This window comes from Falco biarmicus, chromosome 4 (assembly GCF_023638135.1).
Source record: "Falco biarmicus isolate bFalBia1 chromosome 4, bFalBia1.pri, whole genome shotgun sequence".
Taxonomy (NCBI): Eukaryota; Metazoa; Chordata; class Aves; order Falconiformes; family Falconidae; genus Falco; species Falco biarmicus.
Genome location: NC_079291.1, coordinates 79,733,794 through 79,752,642, shown reverse-complemented (window position 1 = coordinate 79,752,642; position 18,849 = coordinate 79,733,794). Strand labels below are relative to the sequence as shown.

General features: G+C 40.8%; 1 protein-coding gene across 9 annotated transcripts in view; it reads right to left on the bottom strand.

Annotated features, from left to right (window-relative positions):
- Nucleotides 1–6,167: 6,167 nt before the first annotated feature.
- The window catches only part of OTOA (otoancorin), a 40,901-nt gene continuing 28,219 nt past the window's right edge, over nt 6,168–18,849 (bottom strand). For 8 of the 9 annotated variants that reach the window (XM_056335659.1, XM_056335660.1, XM_056335657.1 and 5 more), the window contains 8 exons: nt 18,138–18,325; nt 13,969–14,124; nt 12,385–12,527; nt 11,847–11,983; nt 10,769–10,866; nt 8,910–9,102; nt 7,648–7,737; nt 6,168–7,081 (listed from right to left, as the gene is read on the bottom strand). In XM_056335659.1, the coding sequence (XP_056191634.1) occupies nt 7,670–7,737; nt 8,910–9,102; nt 10,769–10,866; nt 11,847–11,983; nt 12,385–12,527; nt 13,969–14,124; nt 18,138–18,325 (983 nt within the window). In that variant the 3' untranslated portion in view covers nt 6,168–7,081; nt 7,648–7,669. Of the gene's footprint in view, nt 7,082–7,647; nt 7,738–8,909; nt 9,103–10,768; nt 10,867–11,846; nt 11,984–12,384; nt 12,528–13,968; nt 14,125–18,137; nt 18,326–18,849 lie in introns of those variants that run through there. The other variant, XM_056335665.1, reaches the window with a different exon arrangement.

The following is an 18,849-nucleotide window of genomic DNA, read 5'->3' as shown; positions in this document are numbered from 1 at the left end:
TTCGCCTACCGGAGCAGTTGGTATTTAATAGCTGTTGGCGTGTTTTGTGAAAACGAGCAGCTAACTGATCGGTGCCCAGTAGCCCCAGAGCTGGCAAACCTCCCGGCAGACCAGGAATCGCCCCTTGCAGCGGCGAGGCGTTCCCGGTAGCCTTCCTCCCCCGCCGCGCCCAGCCCTGCCTGGAGCCCCCGCCGTGAGGGACGGCTTTCCCGCCCCGGCCGGGCCCCAACCCCCAGCGCTCTGCAGCCGACAGCCAGCAAAATAAAGCACGGTGGGAATAGCCCCACAGGAATATGATTTCCAAGGACTGCGGAAAATAGGTAACGGGTTATCCCAGCTCAACAGCGGTGCTTTGCTTTTTTATAGCAAGTTACTTCTTAAAAATCTCATGGTTCGCATCATTTCACACCCTGTTTGAGGAAATAGCACGAGGACTTTACTGTTTCAGAACGATGTACACAACCATCTGCAGAGAATTTCCTGCAGCAGAAGGTTATGTATTGCTTGAAAACTGATGAAAAAGAACCTAACCAATCTTTTCATTTTCTTGTTTAAATTGTAGCATAAACTTTAAAATCTTTAAAGGGCTTACACATTTCCTGAAAGAAAAGGAAACTGATTAGTACCTCCTATCAAGCTTATCTTTTTTTTAATAAGTACCCACAGTGTGACAGAAACAGATTTACTTATTTTCAGAGATTAAGAATCAAAGCCTGTCTGCTTAAATCACTGTTTACAAATACAGCAATACAACTCCTTGACACACTCCACAGGACCTCTTATCTTACAGTGCCCCAAGAGAAGAGGTTATATGTTGACATTTGAAAAGTTCAATAGATTTGAACTCTAATAGACTAATTATTTTGAAAAGCTATTGAATAACTTTAGTCATCAAATAACATTTGATGTAATTACCAGCAAGTTGCTTACTTGAGGATACATGTTAGGAACCCCAATCCAGTAATTTGAGAATTTGTACTGAACACGACAGAGCCCCCACGTCATGGTATAGACTGCAGCAGGCGAGGAGAAAGTGCAACTTTGAAAAGCTATTGAATAACTTTAGTCATCAAATAACATTTGATGTAATTACCAGCAAGTTGCTTACTTGAGGATAACTTACTTGAGGTTCCTAACCCCAATCCAGTAATTTGAGAATTTGTACTGAAGACGACAGAGCTCCCCACGTCATGGTATAGACTGCAGCAGTGGAGGAGAAAGTGCAACTACGTTAAGTACGACTTCTGCGGTTGCAGTGCTGTGGCACTTCTGTCACTATACACAAGTGTAACAGTAAGGTCTGAACACAGAAGGTATGTTTTAAAGAGCGCTGGCTGAACTAGCCGGATCAGCTGTTTGACACAGGCTTGATTGAAATACATACATTTAGTATGTTAGATGTAAACACTTCTAAAAGGATGAATATTGGAACAAAAGTAGCTAATAAAAACATGGACAGATGCATATCTGGAATCTGTTTCAATAGATACATTAAAGGCAGAGAGCTGACATCCCTTCTCTCTCAACCCCTTTTTCAGTTCATGCAGGATACGTTCAGACCTTGTTTGTGATCTAAGTTGTTTTTTGACATCTGATTAAATATTGAAACACGTCAGGCCCCAGTTAAAGGTAACCTAGGGCAGCTTCAGCTTGTGCATCAAACCAACACATGATTTTAAATGTAGCAATGGCTATTCTTTGATAAATTAATACAGTTCCTTTCTATACAACAGTTTAAAATTATTGGGGAAAGGGAGTACTAGAAAATATTATCCTGCTGTATTTGTGACAAGATTACTATTTTCCACTATTTTCATATTTGTCCTCTAGGAATTTACTCCTGGCCTGTCTTTCTTTTCTCCTTGTTCCCCAAAGAGAAGATCACAAGATATTACGTGAGATGCTGTTAAATATTTTAAAGGCTAATTAATAGCAGTTAAAACACTAGAAAATAAATGTTGCACTGTTGCCGGCAAAGCAAGAAATCCAGCAGTCCCAGCTCCTCCATTTAATGCTCCAATGTATAGTCACTTGGACTGTAAGCTGCGAACATGCCTTGTGTTCCTGCATCATGAGGGCAAGAATATCCTCTCGTTAATCCGGATTGGGAAAGCAGACCCATGCTGAACAGGAAGGGGCAGGAAGAGACAGATGGACATGGGGCTGCCTCCTATTTGTTGCAGAAAAAATGTAATCCATTTTTAGATACCTATTTCTGGGTACAATTAAAGAACCAGATGTGAATTTTGATAAAAATATCCTATGGTACAAAACTGCTACAGGTCCTGATACCAGAAGGTCAGGTGGGGTGTATGAGCTAGTCTCATAATTTCTCTGTTCAGGGACCGAGTAGATACGATATGCAAAGATAGTCTGATAATGGATCAGACACTTTACTAAAATATGAAGTTCTTGATACCTGGATGGTATACAGATTTATTTTGTTCTCTGAAAGGTTTGTCATTTATCTGCACTTTTAAAAGCATGCTGTATAACAGTGCACAAAATACTGTTTCTAAGGTGCAGTTTCAGATGTTCTGGGATACCAATAAAAGAAATTTAACTTACACTGCAGTTTGTGTTTATTCTTTGCAGACCTGTCTTTTCTATCCAGTTTCCTTCCTGTTTTTTCCCTGGAAAGGGAAGTCGGATCCCTCACCTCAACAGCAGTGGAGCAAGCATCATATGACACAGGACATAACATTCTACTCATCAGAACTGTAAAGGAGTAAAACAAGGTTCTTAGTCCTCCTTAGGCCCATGTATCTACAGATCTTACTTTAAAAAAAAACCAACCAAAACCCAACCAACCAAAACCTCATACTTGCCAAAAACATTTTCACTGAGATAAAGAGACCACACTGCTTAAAGTTGTGTACCGGCCTAGAATATCAGCTTTTTTTTTTTTTTTTTTGGTGGGGGGGGGAAGGGGAAGAAGAGGAAGAGATTATTTGAAATTTAATTTCTACTTTCTAAGGAAGACTGCCTATCAGAAGCGAACAAGGTACCAGAGCTTAACGAGTTACCGTTCCTCGACTGATATGCCATAACTGACTCTGCAGACTCAGAAGCAGCATGTGGTATCTATAACTGCAACACAGTAAGAGCCAGAATACCAGCAAGTGCACTATGGCCAGCACTATGGGATTACCTGACAAGTGACACATTTCAGGCGACCGTTCTATTCCTTGCTTATTTGTGAGTGTCACTGGAGTTAGTCAGACCTCCTCCGCAACCCCAGGTACGTTTGGCTGGCACACCTGGGAGGCACATCTCACATCTGCTTCAACATGGGCAGACAGCGGGACCCTAACAAGGTCCCAGTCTAATATGATGGGGCTGCAATCCATTATGGGAAATTAAATTGGGTGGTGGTGACTGTAAAATAGGTGCAGCAGTCAAGTGGTAAGTTAAATCCACCATAACACAGTACGTAATTGCCTCTGGAATATTCCAGCAGATTATACAGAAGCATAAAGGGCTGCTTAAAATTAAGGAAGGATGCTTTTTAAAAAAAACAACAAAAGTATCTGTAGAGTCTCACACTGATAGGAGTTGGTTAGCTCTGATGTGACAGATTAAGATCACTGGGAGTCAAACATTGCATGTACTGTACAAAACCTGCTTTAACAGGGACTGTTTTCAGACACTGTGGATGGGTAGTTGTTTTCTTTTCTTCAGGGATTTCAAGATACCATAAACATGGCATTTCCTCAGTACCAGGTGGTAGGCATATTTTCTCTGTTGGTGATCCAGACAGAACTAGCAGCCCCTTTCTCTTTTCTAAACATGATTCTGAATATAAAGGTGTCAGGCACTGAAAGAATAAGCCAACCAAGTATTTCTTCCTGTCTGTTAACCCCTTAAGAATCCTACATCCAATCAAATTAATTAAATACCTCCTCGTGCATAGTGCTGGACAGGGGCAGCTGTCACATGGTTCACAACACTCAGAAGAGCTAGGCCTACACCAGTTATGTCAGGCTGTTAACAGTCGGATGCGTATCTTGCAGCATGTACGGCAGTGCCTAGCAACCATCTGGGTAGCGACAAGTGGAGAGAAGAGCTGCAATTCTCACAGTATGCAGATAAGAAAATGATTGTCATGATATATATTCAGCAGCAGATTTATGCATTAATCTGATTTTTTTTTTCATTTTCAAATATAAATGTTAGAACTAAAAGGATATAGGAAAAATTAAGCTTAGTTTAGACAAGTGTTACCCACACCTACAACAAACAGCAACATTTCTTTTAAGGATCAAAGAAATCTTTACACAACATCTCTCTCTAGTATATCCTTCTCCAAAATCCTGATGGTGTGAAAGGAGACGGACTGCAGGACATTTTTCCCATGAATGCATTCCAGTGAAAGTGATCAATGTGCACTTTGTATGTAATATACATATGCACAGGGGACAGATCCATAGGACTAGCAGTATCCTATGCATGGATGCCTGCATCAAGGGGTTTCGTGGTTTGCTTCACAGGAGTAAAAAGGGAAGGGTACAGGTTTCAGCTTCCTGTTAGCAATGGAAGTGTGCTAGATCATGAATGGATAGCAGGTTACATAGTGGATTACATACCATGCATACTAGTGCTCTCCATCTCCTTCTCTCCTTTCCATTTATTCTTCCCACAGAAATTCAGTTTCAACATTTTTGAGGGAGGTATCTCATGAATCAGTTTTTGTAGAATGGGTTTTTCCATCAGTGACCTTTACAAGAGGTACATCGGCAAAAATAAAATTGCTTTTCTACAATACTCACCATCCAAGATGCTTACACCATCTTATGAATAGAGTAGGATTTGTAATCTCACCATGAAGTACAACATTAAGTGCATGCTCCACATTTACCCTTCCTACACTACTCTTGTAAGAAACAGATATGTCTTTGACCAAATGTACATGCAATGCCAAAGTTATTAACATAATTATTAATTTAATAAAATAAATAAATAATCAAGGAGTTCAGCTATTTAAAAGCACTTGTGCTTGAAAAATTACAGCACAGATGGCACAATACAAAGAGCTCACTCCTGCTCCAATTAAAAGCTAAACTCTGACTCAGATAATTGCAGACGGAATCACTCCCAGGTACATTGACAGAAGAAGATCATTTTCAGCTCATATAGATTTTTTTGAAGTGCTTGGTATACTAAGTCACGTATCTGACTTAAACAGCTGAACTGGAAATGCTGACTGTCTTCTTGACTATGAAAATACTCTCCTGCATCTTCACTGAAGTGCACACAGATTTCAAGTCAGGCAGTTTCTAGAAATCAAACATCCTTTTAGTACTCTCACATCGAAATGAGGCAGAACTTTTTAATGTGAAAAAACAGATAAATCTTTATAACATATTTGATCCATTGAAGCATTTTTCGGTTTTAGTGGGCCTTTGCATGTATTTGCTGGGATTGATAAAACTTTTTTTTTCCTTTTAAATAAATGTCGCAATCTACTGTTTACAGGCAGAAAAGGAAATGCAGCAGAAAAAGCTGGAATCTTTTAGAATTAGAGAATGAGGTGCAAGGCAGTTCACAGCCATAGTAGTTCTTTGCTCATAAAATGCAAAACTAAAGCACATACTGTTATCTGTAACATCATGTCACGCTTGCCAGGGTTAGTTATAGGCAAAGGCAATTCCGAGAGCAGCAGATTGCTAAAGGGGGACAGGGAGCAGAAGGGGGTGAAAACCAGCCATGCTCTCACTGCCTACTTCGCCAATAACAGAGCCCTGAAAATCGGGTTGGCTCCTGCTGCTGCAGGAATTACAGAATATATGGGACTGTGGTGGAAGCTGTTATTACCAACAGCAGCAACAGCTAACATTCACCCTTCCCCAGCAGCAGCAAAAGCAGCGAGCCTCTTCCTTCCAGCCCTCCCTCTGAGCCCCACTCCTATTGTTTCCCCACCTGTAGCAAAATTTCAATTCTGCTTTCAGTGCCGAGAAGCTAGATGTAATGTTTGCCATAAAGAAAGAAAACCAAAAGTTTTAAAGGCATTTACAACAGTACAGCTCTAAATGAAAAAGCTAAACTTTTAAGTCTAGGCATTGCCCTTTTTACTCTAGGAAAGATAAAAGACCTTTGCAATGGCAAAATGGAAAACTGTATCATGCATTCTTGGCATAAAATCATGTTGAATGACATCAAAATGTGTGTTCACATGCAGAGGATTTTTAATGTCTCTTTTTTTTCCACTGTTTAAATACTCAGGCACAGCATGAAAAACATTAAACACGTAAGCCATATGTTGATAAAACACATGAAAATATTTGTGGTTTATAATTATGAAACATTAGTTATTATACAGCTTGTGGAACGTACTGGCTTGACAGTCCTAGTAGTATGCAGACCCAGTGAACAGTTTTCCCTTACTACTGCCAGGTGTATGCTTCAACCCCGCCTGAAGTGAAGGGACTATCTCATGATGAACACAAGCAGGTTTCCATGGTGCATTTGCCTTCTGTGTCAAATACATATGGTCACAGGGAACTACATTTTTCACAGATGCTTAGAAGAACGTGTCATTACTTCTTATCTGAGCAGCATTTAAACCAGCAGCCCAGAGATGCAGTTATTTTATTGCAACAGCAGTAATTTTTAATATGGTTTTTACTACCTCACACAGAAAAATAGCCTCTGACCAGAGCAGTGAACACTCACAGTATAAGAAGAAAATCCAACAGATGAAAACAAGTGTGACCAAATTAGCCAATGTAAAAAGCACTGGGTACAATTCGACAGCCTTCAAATAACAGTCACCTGCTACCTGTCCCCTAGGTCATTCAGGGTCCTCCCTAACACATAAGCCTATCTTTCAGTGACTTTCTCATGAGACCAGTAAGCCATTTCCAGTTTGAAATTTGTCTGAAGTTTGGAGGGACACTGTGTTACTTGTTAATAGTAAAGGTAAGGAAAGGGGACACTTCACATCATGATGGCAGATGGAGGTGTTGCTTTTAAGAAATTAACTACTTTGCACTCGGGCATCTCGGAGCCTCCTCTTGATTCTACTATTCATGCTGAGCTGCAACTCTTTATCTCTAGCATCTCCTCTGTAAGCTCCAGGACACTGAAAATCAAAAAGCAAAGAAAAATATCAAGTCTTTTGACATACCTTGATTTGCAGTGTTAAAGACTAAATAGGACACTTAAGCATTTAGTGTGCTTAATTGGACTTTACACCTTAAACCCACCAGTGCTGTCGTTAATTTTTAGCCTGTCAAAATGGTAAAATCCAATGAAAGTTAATGGCAACGTGCTTTTAACTGGAGATTATAAAAGCAGTCAGGGAATAAATTCTTATCAATAGACTGGAACAGGCAAAATACAGATTAATACCAACAACATGGCAAGAAACAATGCAGTAATAGATTGGTGTTACATGGAATTTTAAATATACTTTTGTTAAGGCTGGCTTTACACTAAAGATAAGATAAAGTGCTTTCCCACTGATTAGATTCTAAGATAGTTTAACAGAAGTACAAGACACCTTTGTAATACAGAAAAATTGTTCAGAAACTGTTCTCTCTGTATTCAAAGCAGGAACGGGGTCCCCACAGTCCTTCACCCTGATGGTTTTCACTGTTCCAGGTGACCTATGTTTCTGTGATAGAGCTACCTCTTACTGAAACTCACCTCAAACTTAACAGCCGTGGATTCAGAAAGGCAGGTGCAGTGTAAACACAGAGCACAACCAGATGCCAAAGCTACTCAAACAAGGAGCGCCTGAAAAGCAGAAAGCATTACGTCTTAGTGTCACGATACAGTTCAGATCTAGTACAGTCTTACCTACACCACCCCGAAGAGGTGCAGCACGTCCAACATTAGAATCCTAATTACATTCAGCTGCTCAAAAGATGACCCTGGTCAGAATGGTCACTTCCAGTTTGACATACACAGCTCTGAAGAGAAGCGTTTCAGAGGGGTGGTACTCACTTGAGAGAGGGATAATGAAGAAGCTCAAGAACTCAGGTGATCTCTACCCAGAAGACTCCTCCCTGTGACATATCTACAGAGGGAACAGGTCATACGTGCAGGGAGCTAGGCTGAGAGCACCGCTCAGGTGCTTCTAGGAAGGTCTGCTCTAATTCCAGCAAGGGCATCATAGCAATTTAGTCCCCCTTACTCCTATTTTAGCACCTCAACATGCCTCTCTTCTTCAACAGCTTATACCTCACTGAGTCACTGGAAACAACAATATTTTCTGTCTGATAGGGTTAAGTTCTCAACGTCGGCTTGCCTATGTGCAAACTCTCACTCATTGTAAAATGTCTATTAGCATACTTGCTGGGACAACTTGCCCAGTATAAACTGCAATATGGAGAAATAAAATGTTAAACCAGTGAAGCATAGGTACTAATAGGCTTTAATTTCAGACAGGATGGGAACAGCAGGAAAAACTGTCCAAGGGGGTCCTACAGTTTGGATAAAGATGCTAATCCACCCCAGTGCTACCTTCCTTTCCCACTTGTGGCTCTGCAAACACATTGCTGCTGCAGATAAAGGTTGTGATCTGAAGGTCTAGAGATGGACAGTCCTGCCCTAAATTTAGGCAAAGAATATTGGAAAGGAGAGGGGAAAGCTGTTTCAGACTACATTTTACACAAGCTAGTGCTTAGCATAACGTAATGCTACTAGCAGCACGTAGCTGCTAATGCCATCTGACGGTCTTTCTACATTACCTCTTGCTGTGGGTAAATCCAACAGGAACCTTACTGGTTTTTTTGGTCATGCGTGTGATTTGAGGCATAAATTTAAAAGCTGATTAGAAAATTCACTGTAGCACACCTTCAAAATACAGGTCTGATCCTGGTGGATGCTGCAAGACCATCTACCCCACTGGTGTGTGTGTGTGTGTCCTTCCTGGCTAAGCAGGAGGAGGGAGTGACTCTACTCACCACTTGGAGCTGGGGTGTGACCTGCCTGGGTAGTGCTTGCACCATCTGGTGACTCTAGGGTGCTTGTCCTGGCTCCATCCAGCGCCAGCTGAAGGCTCTGGAGCTGTGATGCATCCAGATGCTCACGCTGTGATCTGGTAACCACGGCAGCATTTTCAGGGCCCAGGTTTGCTATCTGTTCCGAGGACAATGCCTAGGAGGAATAAAACCCAGAAAAAATTGGTTTAGGCTGTCAATTATATACAGCAGGTAAGGAATCAAAAGTCATCACTGTCTTAGATTTCGAATAAAGGGAAGTAGCCTTCGACAAAGCATTGCTATAAAAGAGCTCAACAGAGCTTAGAAAAAATCCTCTGCATTCATTTACTTCACTGACCACTCATTTATCTTTCACCTTCTCTTTGCTGCTGGGATCTGACAGCTTGAGAAGCTTTCTATGCTGACACTGTGTTGGGACACTTCTTCAGTATATTGCTAGAGTTTAATTTTCCAGCCATTCCTTCTCTGATTTGTTCAAAGACTGATGACAATGTGCATCCTCTTGTGTTTTCATTTATTTCCTCTTAGATTTGCTCCCAAGTAACCTCACTTGAACCTGTTTGACCTTTGATTATAGTTAGCAACAGAACAGTGAGATGAAACAAACCCATGCTTTAACCTCATTATTCAATTTTCTCTTTTAGATTGAAAATCTTCCAAGTTTGGTCATATTAAACCTTGTGTTTAAAAATGAAACATGGCAATCATAATCTCACAGTAATTATATCACATAGCAATTAACCAGTTTGTAAAGCCTGCATGCATTGAGCATGCTGGATTGCTTTGATTCTAGTTAACATTCTGCAGTCACAAGAATTTTAGCCCTCCTACACAACAAGCTTTCTTTGCTGCAACAATTTATATCCAGGTTCTACTTTAGAAAGACTAAATTCCCCTTTCAAGGAGGTCAGACAATGGAGCAAACATTTCTCAATTTTCCATTGTCTGCCAAACGGCGTGATATTTTAAATTGAGTAAACTTATGTGAATGCCTACAGGCCCCGAAATTTTGTATTAAGCCTCTACTTAACGCACTTTACTAACAAAAATGTACGCTATTTAAAATAAATTCTACAAGATTTGTTTTTCAAAGAAATAGTTTTCCTAAGGACATTTCAGGCTTATCTAAACTGTCAGTGGTACTGTGCAGAACAGTGTTCAAGGAGTTTTTCCCTTTTACAGAAGCTGACACAGTTAACTATCTGTTTAGCTCATCTATCCATAAGTACATTGCTTGCCCCAGCAGCTGAAAGAGACCAGCCTAGGCAGAATATTAATCTTGTCACTAAGTCAAATAAAGTCTGGGGCAACGATCTCAAGATCCATGTTCTAATTTCTGGTCCACATTCAGAACTGCTCTAATTAGATATAATTCCTTTCCGATCTGTATCTGCCTGTACAATCTGTTTTCCAGAGCTAACTCAGGAGAATGTTGCCAGATTTTAGGATAATAAAAAAGCTCTTACATAGTCAACAGAGAACATCCTTGCAAATGTTAATAAACAGAGAAGAAAGCTCAGGTCTAAATACAGTGATGGATGAAAGAGTGCCCACTCCCTGCTTTCTGACCCTAGATCTTTGCTTTTTCCTTGGGATGCAGTCTGAAGAATAAAGGTTGTCTAGCGTATTTTATGGGCATCACAAATACAGATGATATAGCTGTAAGTTAATGCTTCAGATCCTTGACAGCTTCTCACTTAACAGAACAGAGAAATATTCTTGCTGAAACCCAAACCCAAACTATAACTCTGCTGCAGTTTATTTATAGTAGAGTAAAACCAATAGCAATTTGGTTACTTCTTCAGTAATCAGGCTCTTACTTGGAAAATTTCAGGAGGTATACGTCTTACTGCTGTTGGCTGGAAATACGGCATCAAGTTTTTATCAAAAGCTTTTAATTCATCCTCATTCAAACCACCTAAACCCCCCCCACAATAGGAACAAAAATAAGTTAGTATTTTTTTATTAGATTTATTTTTAAGCTAATACAAATTCTAAGCATTTATACAAAGTATCTAATAAATGGTTTACTCCAGTGCTTTATGGAGAGATACTGGTTCTGGTTTTGTTTTGTTTCTTTCATTATATTCCAACATTAGAAATCATCTGACCTTAATCATTGGTATGGAATGTACTCTACCTGAGTTACTTTATCTTGGAAAAGAGACAATGGTAAAAATCAATAAAATTGTAAACAGTGTTATTAGGGAATGCTTGTTCACAGCCTCTTCTGATGCAAGATCAGGGAGCATAAGCATGCAATGGGAGTTACTTCTTCACCCATTAGGCATTTACAGCATGGAATCATTGCCTCAGGCACAGGGGATGCTAAAATTTCTGAGAGTTCAATGTGCAGTTAAATGACCATGGGGGAAAAAAAAAATAATCCATGAACAAAACTGTGTGTGACCTCTGGCTCAGGAAGTCCCCAAGGCTGTGAGAACACTGTGGAAAAGTATCACTCCAGGCTAACTCTGCTCTTTTGCTCTTCCTTGGGCAGCCCATTTATCCCACTGTTGGATGCAGGGTGCTTGGTCAGCTAGAGCATCACTCTGACCCAGTACAGCACCTCTTGTAGTAGCATGGTTTACAAATAGTGAATGGGTCTGAATCTGGTTGGTTTTGCCCTCTTTGATGTACCCTTTCCAACTTACAGGACCCAAATGACTTCAGGCTGTGCTCCCCAAGGTCGGTTTGAGCTGATTCATAGAACCTTATGGAGAATACCACCACTTTTCCATAGCACTAATGAAATTGCTGGATGTCTGTCCCTGCAGGCGACTCTCACAAACAAATGTCTTTCACCAGTCTAGAAAAATGCACTGCTACATTAACCTGTCTCTTAATGCTTAACAACTGCTTCAGAACCATCACCACCTGGAGTCTGAGTTTTGTTACCTGCTATAGTACCAATTTCCTGTAAAACAGAGTTGTTCCAGCTCGTAGTGGTACCAAACACAGATTCTGTCATCACCTTAAACTGCCTCAGAACAGGGGTGCTGCAAAACAACAGGCCAATTCTTGCAACAGCAGCACTGCAAAAGGCAACAAGGTTAACGTTACAGGCTGCGATTACCTGCAATACTAAATATGCCTGGAATACACTTAGTCTGTTGTAATAACACTGTAAACCCATTTTCAGTTTAAAATACATGTACATAAACTACATGCAAATGTTTAATACATTGAGCAAAAACCCGGGTTTCTCAATGCAATAGGTGAACGGTGGGATATAAATGGCAGAGGAAACCTGAAACAGAATATATTTTAAGCGACTTGTGTATGCCTTCCGTAACAGCTACTGCCTTTCTAAAAGCATTTAAAATGTAAAAAAGTGTACTTTAGGCTCTGGAAATCTTGAAGAGAAACAAACTGCACAATAAATTTTATCAGTTGAAATACTAGTTAATATTTCATTAAGTACTAAATGCAGTACCTGAATTCAGCGGTCTTTATGGACATGATTTCCGTGGAGTTCAAAGCACAGAGAATAGCTCCCAATCCAACTAAATCAAAGCTTTTTAGTGTACTGATTGCCTGGCCAGAGTCTTCTAGAAAACCTTGCAAAACAGATCTTGCCTACAAAAGTAGTGAGATATCATCCATGAACAGAATAAATATAATTGAAAATTTTGTTACTAGAAGCTCAAAATCTTACCAGAAGCTATTTACCACATAAAATCCCATGCCTCCCCAATGTAATTAAATGGAGTTTTGCCATGGCCTTCAGAAGGAGCACTGTCACAACCCATTTGTGACACTTAAACAGGACACCATTACACAACCACTTCCCAAGGGCAAATGATTTGAAGGCATTCTGTACCTTTTCTGCCAGGTCACAAGGCAACACTTCACCAGAAGAAACAGTCGTTGAGTTGTCTAGCAAAACTGACCAATTAAATTAAATTACTAAAAGACAACATAAATTACTCAAGGGAATCAATATAAATTTTTTGGTTTTTCTAGTAGTCAGGTTGTCTTGTCTTATTTGTCATATACAGGTGGTGACCTGTGTTTAGGATTAGTTTTCAGATATGAGTAGGATGTTAGTATCAGAATGCCTTCGCAAGACTAAGTCATTTAGGATGGTGCTCATCCTAAACTAACCATTTAAAACCTGTGTGTCTAGCTTCAGCCTGCCACCAAGGCATCCTCCAAAGGGTTTCACACAAAGTGAAAGAAACAAGCATCTTCCAAGATTTCCTAATCTATCCACAACTCCGAGCCTCAAATGACTAGCTTAAACTACCCACCTAATTTTTAGACAACTTAAGTTAGGTAGGCAGGATGAATCTCTTTTAACTATTCTTACTGACAGCAGGAAGCCTCAAAAGCCAACTAGCACTGTATAAAAGCCTCTCAAGTGCTTCCTTCTGACGGTGCTCTTCAGAACAAGAAACTATTAAACAGATTTATGATATTCTGCCAAAGCTGGCTGCCACCACGACAGCATCTGTGCAACCGAGGAGTCCTGATGGTATGGGTCACAAAGTCAGAAACATGCTGCCATCTGCATACACAAATAGAAGCTTTTAACTCTTATTATGAAAATCCCATTGACATAACTAGAAGTTAGTCAAGGGAAGCAAGTTGAGAGGAGCATATCTGCTAATAACTTAGGCTTCTAGGGCAATGGATGCTGGGTTGTGGGGCACACTACCTCATCAGTGAGCGCTCTTAGTTAGGAAGGGCTAGTATCTCCTAGCAGTAGTGTTTATTCTGGGGCCAGTGTGAGAGGAGCTGCTGACCTCTTTCTACTACTTAGTGGGCAAGTGCTAAAGAATACACCCATCACCACCACAATTAACAGTGATTGATGTCCTCTTGGCCACCTCAACAGAAAAAGCCAGCAGCCAGGCAGACAGCAGTGCTGACCTACCTGCCCACTTTCCCCAGGGTCACAGCCACAGACAAGCAGCAGGGAGTAGTGTGGATTGCTGCATCTGCTTCCTAGGTGATTCCAGGAGTTCAGTCCCGAAGGGTGTGAATCCAGAACCTTTCACCAGGAGCACACACTTACCTGGGTAACAGTCCATCCTGTTTGCTGACTAAGGACAGAAATGGTGTCGACAGAATGTAAATCCAGCTCTTCGATTTCATGTTCGGTGAGTGCCAGAGCAATGCGGCCCAGGGAAACAATATGATAACTCTTCCAGCCTGCCAGCGATCCCCAAACCTTTAGAAGAAATTCATTAATGTTCGTTAGATCATTATGAATCTACCTCTATATACACCATTCTCAAACCCCTTGCTTTTAAAAGTCCCAATACTCAAAGTATGCCCTTTTAAACACAAAAAGGTAGAACTTGGGTATTGTGAAGGTTTTCAAGGTTCTGCACTAATAACCGTTAGTTTACCTGAAAGTGCTGCAATTTTTACAGCTTGAGATTGTTGCTAAGTCAGCACAGGGACTGCTGGAAGTGTTGTAGGAGCAAGTACCACTAAAACCAATAAAAATGCAAATCTGGGCTGAGATCCACACTGTTACACTGCTACCACAACAGCAGCACCTGGACTACCCAGGCTTCTACACCAGCTGCAATCGCTGCAGTGGTGACTTTAAATTGCTTTTGTGACCAGTCATGCTGGCCCAGTCATGGACAAGGAAAACAGAAATCAAAGTAGGGAATCAGGTAATATAGACAATAGCCAGTTCCTAAAGTACTGATCTCTAGTTTGTGCACGTACAATATTAAAAAAACCTCATATAATCATTTAAATGTGTTTGTACACAGTTAAATATGTAAAGCTCTGTAAAAATCAGTACCAATGTATTTCAACTGACATGTTCCACTGCTTTTAATTTTATCTGAGATATAGTAACAGTGATCCAAAAGCTGTCACAGATCAGTCCTGAGAAAATTGTGATTTCAGGAAAAGGTCTGCCTGAATGAAGAGTAACAAAAGTCCATCAAAAGCTGAATTTGCAGAGGCTAGAACTGTCAATTACATTCAGCTGGAAATGACAGAAGGCAGTAGTCAGCGGTCAGTATCTCTCAAGATATGGCCGGTTGTCTTTACAGAAAAAAAAAGACACTGTGTTTTGGCTCGAGGAAATGACTTGAACAATACAGGCATACATTAAAAAAGAAAAAAAAAGCTCCCTTTAAAGGCAGCATGTATTCAGCAATTTTGCTTTATGTCAGTCAATAAATGACAGTTTTCTAGTACACGATTGTGCTGCTATCTCCACACAGAAAAATAAAACAAAAAGCCCAGTCCTGGGCTAAGCTGATCATTCATGCTGTCTGATTCATGGAAATACTCATTCCATTTTCAGGATAGCTACAATTTAACTTCTGTTCAAAAAATTAGAAAGGTCAAAGCTAGTAAGGACTTGCTGATGAAGTATCTCTGCAGTTGCCTACTAAATAGTGTTGGCATCTTCAGATACATACGAAGCTGTACAACTTGCATAAAATAAAGGGCCAGATATCTAGAATAAGATATTCCTTACACAGAGTTGCAGACTACCTGCTGTTCATACCAATGTGCACATCCAACACGGAGCGGCCTCAGGACTGCCAAGGCGCTCTTCTCAACTGTGACCCTCAGGTTAAGGATTTGTTTAAGAGATGCTTTGCTGCATTTGTACCCCCTGACTGAGTTTCCACAGGATCTTTTATGTTGGTTTTACAATGTCATAAAGAAACAGAAAAAGAGTCTAAGCCTGGGAAATTTCAATCTTTTCCAAAGAAAATAGATAGTAAAAAGCATTAGCCCAATTTTAAAGCTCTTAATTCTCTAGCTTAACAGATACATGAAACACATGGAGTTAAAAATGTGTGTCTGATCTAGGTCATAAACTACAGAATTTGAAGTACTTCATAAACAGTATTATCTGACAGTGCTGGATGAAATCTCAGCCATCATGATATAAATTAACACAACACATGAAACTGAAACACTCCTTTGTCCTCATTCACCTAGAGACTACAGATCCGTACATCTGTTACTATCACAGAGCTTGGAAACCTTCCACTTACAAGTGAGCTAAGCTTCTTACTTTCATTAAGACACAATCTGATAACTAGACTTTCTGAATTAGTTTGGGACCACGAGTAGTACGCAGTTTCTTTTAGGGGAAATCAATCAAGTTAGGAGAAATTAAAGCTAGCTTAATCAAACCTTTAATCACAGATGCCCTTTAGTTTACAATATAGCAGCATATTATGCATAAAATGTCAAAGATCTGCCTGTACAGTCTGATTTCTCATGCTTCATGTTCAGTGTAACACCATGTTGTATTTTGCAAATTAATATATAGGAAGTCTGTCTTTGTCTAGGAGTAATCAATCTTACAAACACTCACACGGACAGAATATACTTCTGTTCAGAACACTACAGATCTGTGTATCTTCAAACTGAACATAGCTGGGATATGAGTGTACTAACCTTGTTGGCAATTTCACTACAACAGATACCACTCCGTAAGTATACCATTATGTTGCACTGCTGTAAAATATTTCAGTTCCCACTATTTCAGACAAGCACTGGATTTAATTTCTTCTAGGATTTTTCTTTTTTTCCCCTTTTCCTACCCACATGTCTGTGCTGACAGAGAAAAGCTGTCTTGAGAAGAATGCATTTGATGCAGTGGGCTGTTGTCCTACTGCAACAAGGCAGCAGAGACAGAATTGCAGAGAGTCACCACCTGCCTTCAGAAATGTGGTTAGTGCCCCTTCTCTTTGAGCACCTGCAATTCAGGCATTTTAAAAGCTGAGCTTCACTGCTAAAACCCACACTGTTGGCCTTATCCACCCAAACATCAGTCAGCTACACCACTTTGTCTGCAGCTGCTGGTTTAAGGAGATGGTGCCCAGGTGTGCCTTGTCCCCTGCTCCTGCTTTCCTCCGAAGGTCACAGGCCTCAGGTCTCCAAGCATCTGCACTTGTACTACTTGCAACCAACTGCCCTTGTAGATGCTTCCTAACCTCATTCTGTCAGAATGAGCTGATGGAGCCTTAAAAGCACTTTTAAAATGTAGGATCATTTTGATGGAACAGGATTACAGAGTTGCTAACTGTGCAGAGATAGAAGCAGATAACCTCCAGCAGATGCTGGTGACTGGAAGCTGAAGACAGGCTGGGGATGGCAGCCTCTTCACCTCTGGGTTTTCTGCAAACAAAACAGCTTGTCTTACTGCACCCTAAGGCTTTTCCCTGCTGAAATGTAAGCATGTAGGGGATGCTACCTGTTCCCTGGCAGTGCCGGCAACCACGAAGCAGCAGCAGGAGGAGGTCACCCCAGGGAGGAGTGCACCACCACCAACAGGGATGGAGCAACGTCTGCCCACTGCTTGGAGCTCACACACCTCGCTGATGCTCTGCCCTAGGCACGGCGTGCTGAACAGCACCCGGCACAGCACTCTGCCCTCAGTATCCTGGCACACAGCCTGCGCTGCAGTGCCAGACAGGGAGAAGCTTTAGTCCCAGCCTCCCACACTGCTGCTGCAGCATGGGCATCACGTATGGGCTGAGCCCAGGGCAGAGACCTCCCCGAGGAGCTCGAGGAGCTGCATTGCTGCACTCTGAAAGAAAGAGGTGCCAGCGGTGCTGCAGGAGTGGTGACGAGACTACAGCCTTGTGCCTGTCCACGAATCTACGGACTGGCAAAGACAAAGGTCGTCCTTCTGCTGTCTTCCCGTAACTTGCACTCACCAGTAACACCCTAGTAAAGACAGACTAAATGCACGCGGGTCTCTTCTCTCCCCAGATTTTCCCACTGATGGGTTTGTCCCTGCCCATGACAAGATGGCAGAAGAACGAGCTTTATTCGGCTAATAACAAGTCTCTTTCAGTCAGTTGAGTTTTACACTGCTGTAAACTATATTTAACATTGATGTAAACAGTTTAACACACTGAGCTTAATTCTCAGCAGGCAAATCAACAGCTGTAGTACTGCTTGCTCATCTTTCATTCATGAAAGAAAAGCAAGGAGCAACTGAAAAGCAATTCAAAAGTAAAAGCACTTAAGTTTTTCAGCTGCTCATAGCTCACAACTACTTGCCTGTTGACTCTAAAGCAAGGGCAATAGAGTATCACCGTCTCACATTATTTTTCCGATAAACAATAGATATTCTTGCAGCAGTAGTGACATTGCCATAGCACAGTTATTTTAGAACTGCATAGTTCAATAACAACAAATCAAATTATGGATTTAATTTTCCTTCACAGACAAGATAGTTACCTGCTTGGCTTTTTCCTTCAAGGCAACAAGCTGGGAGCTGTTAAAACCAGAGACAGTCCCAAGAAGTTCCACATTCTTGTCAAAAGTTTCTGCATCCATGCATTCCAGTTCCTGAACTGACCAAAAGACATTTGCTTCCGCTAATTTAATAATTTCATCTGAAGAAGGAGCTCTGGTTCCCATGCAATCTGGAAAAAAAGTCAGATCGCAAGAGTTTTCTTCAAGGAGACTGAAAATAAGAAAATCAAAGCAATACAGAGATTTAAGAGGGTGACAGACTATGAATTCACTGCAGTCGATGTGATATTGATTAATTATCTTGCAATGGAATAATTTCTTTAAATATTTACATCATTAACATCCTGGATGTAAAACTAGAATTTGCCTGACTTGCAAGAAGTGGGTTATATTCTTTGTCTTCCAAAGGCAGTGCATGCTGGAAAAGAAAAGAGCAGACATGTTTTGGAACAGTTACAATACAGGATGCCACAATAAAACTAAAATCTGAATATGTGTAGTAATAATAAATATCTTGCAAGTTTCTTTACAGTCCAATTCCCTAAAGGCATCAAAACCCAGGCAAGGGCTTATTCTGAGGTAAAACCACTGTTTGTGGTAAGAATCAAATGCAAATCTTTGGGATGACCTTCGTGGAAGTCTCCATATAGCTATGTCATTGTTCACAAAAAGACGTTGCAGCCGAATAAACTTC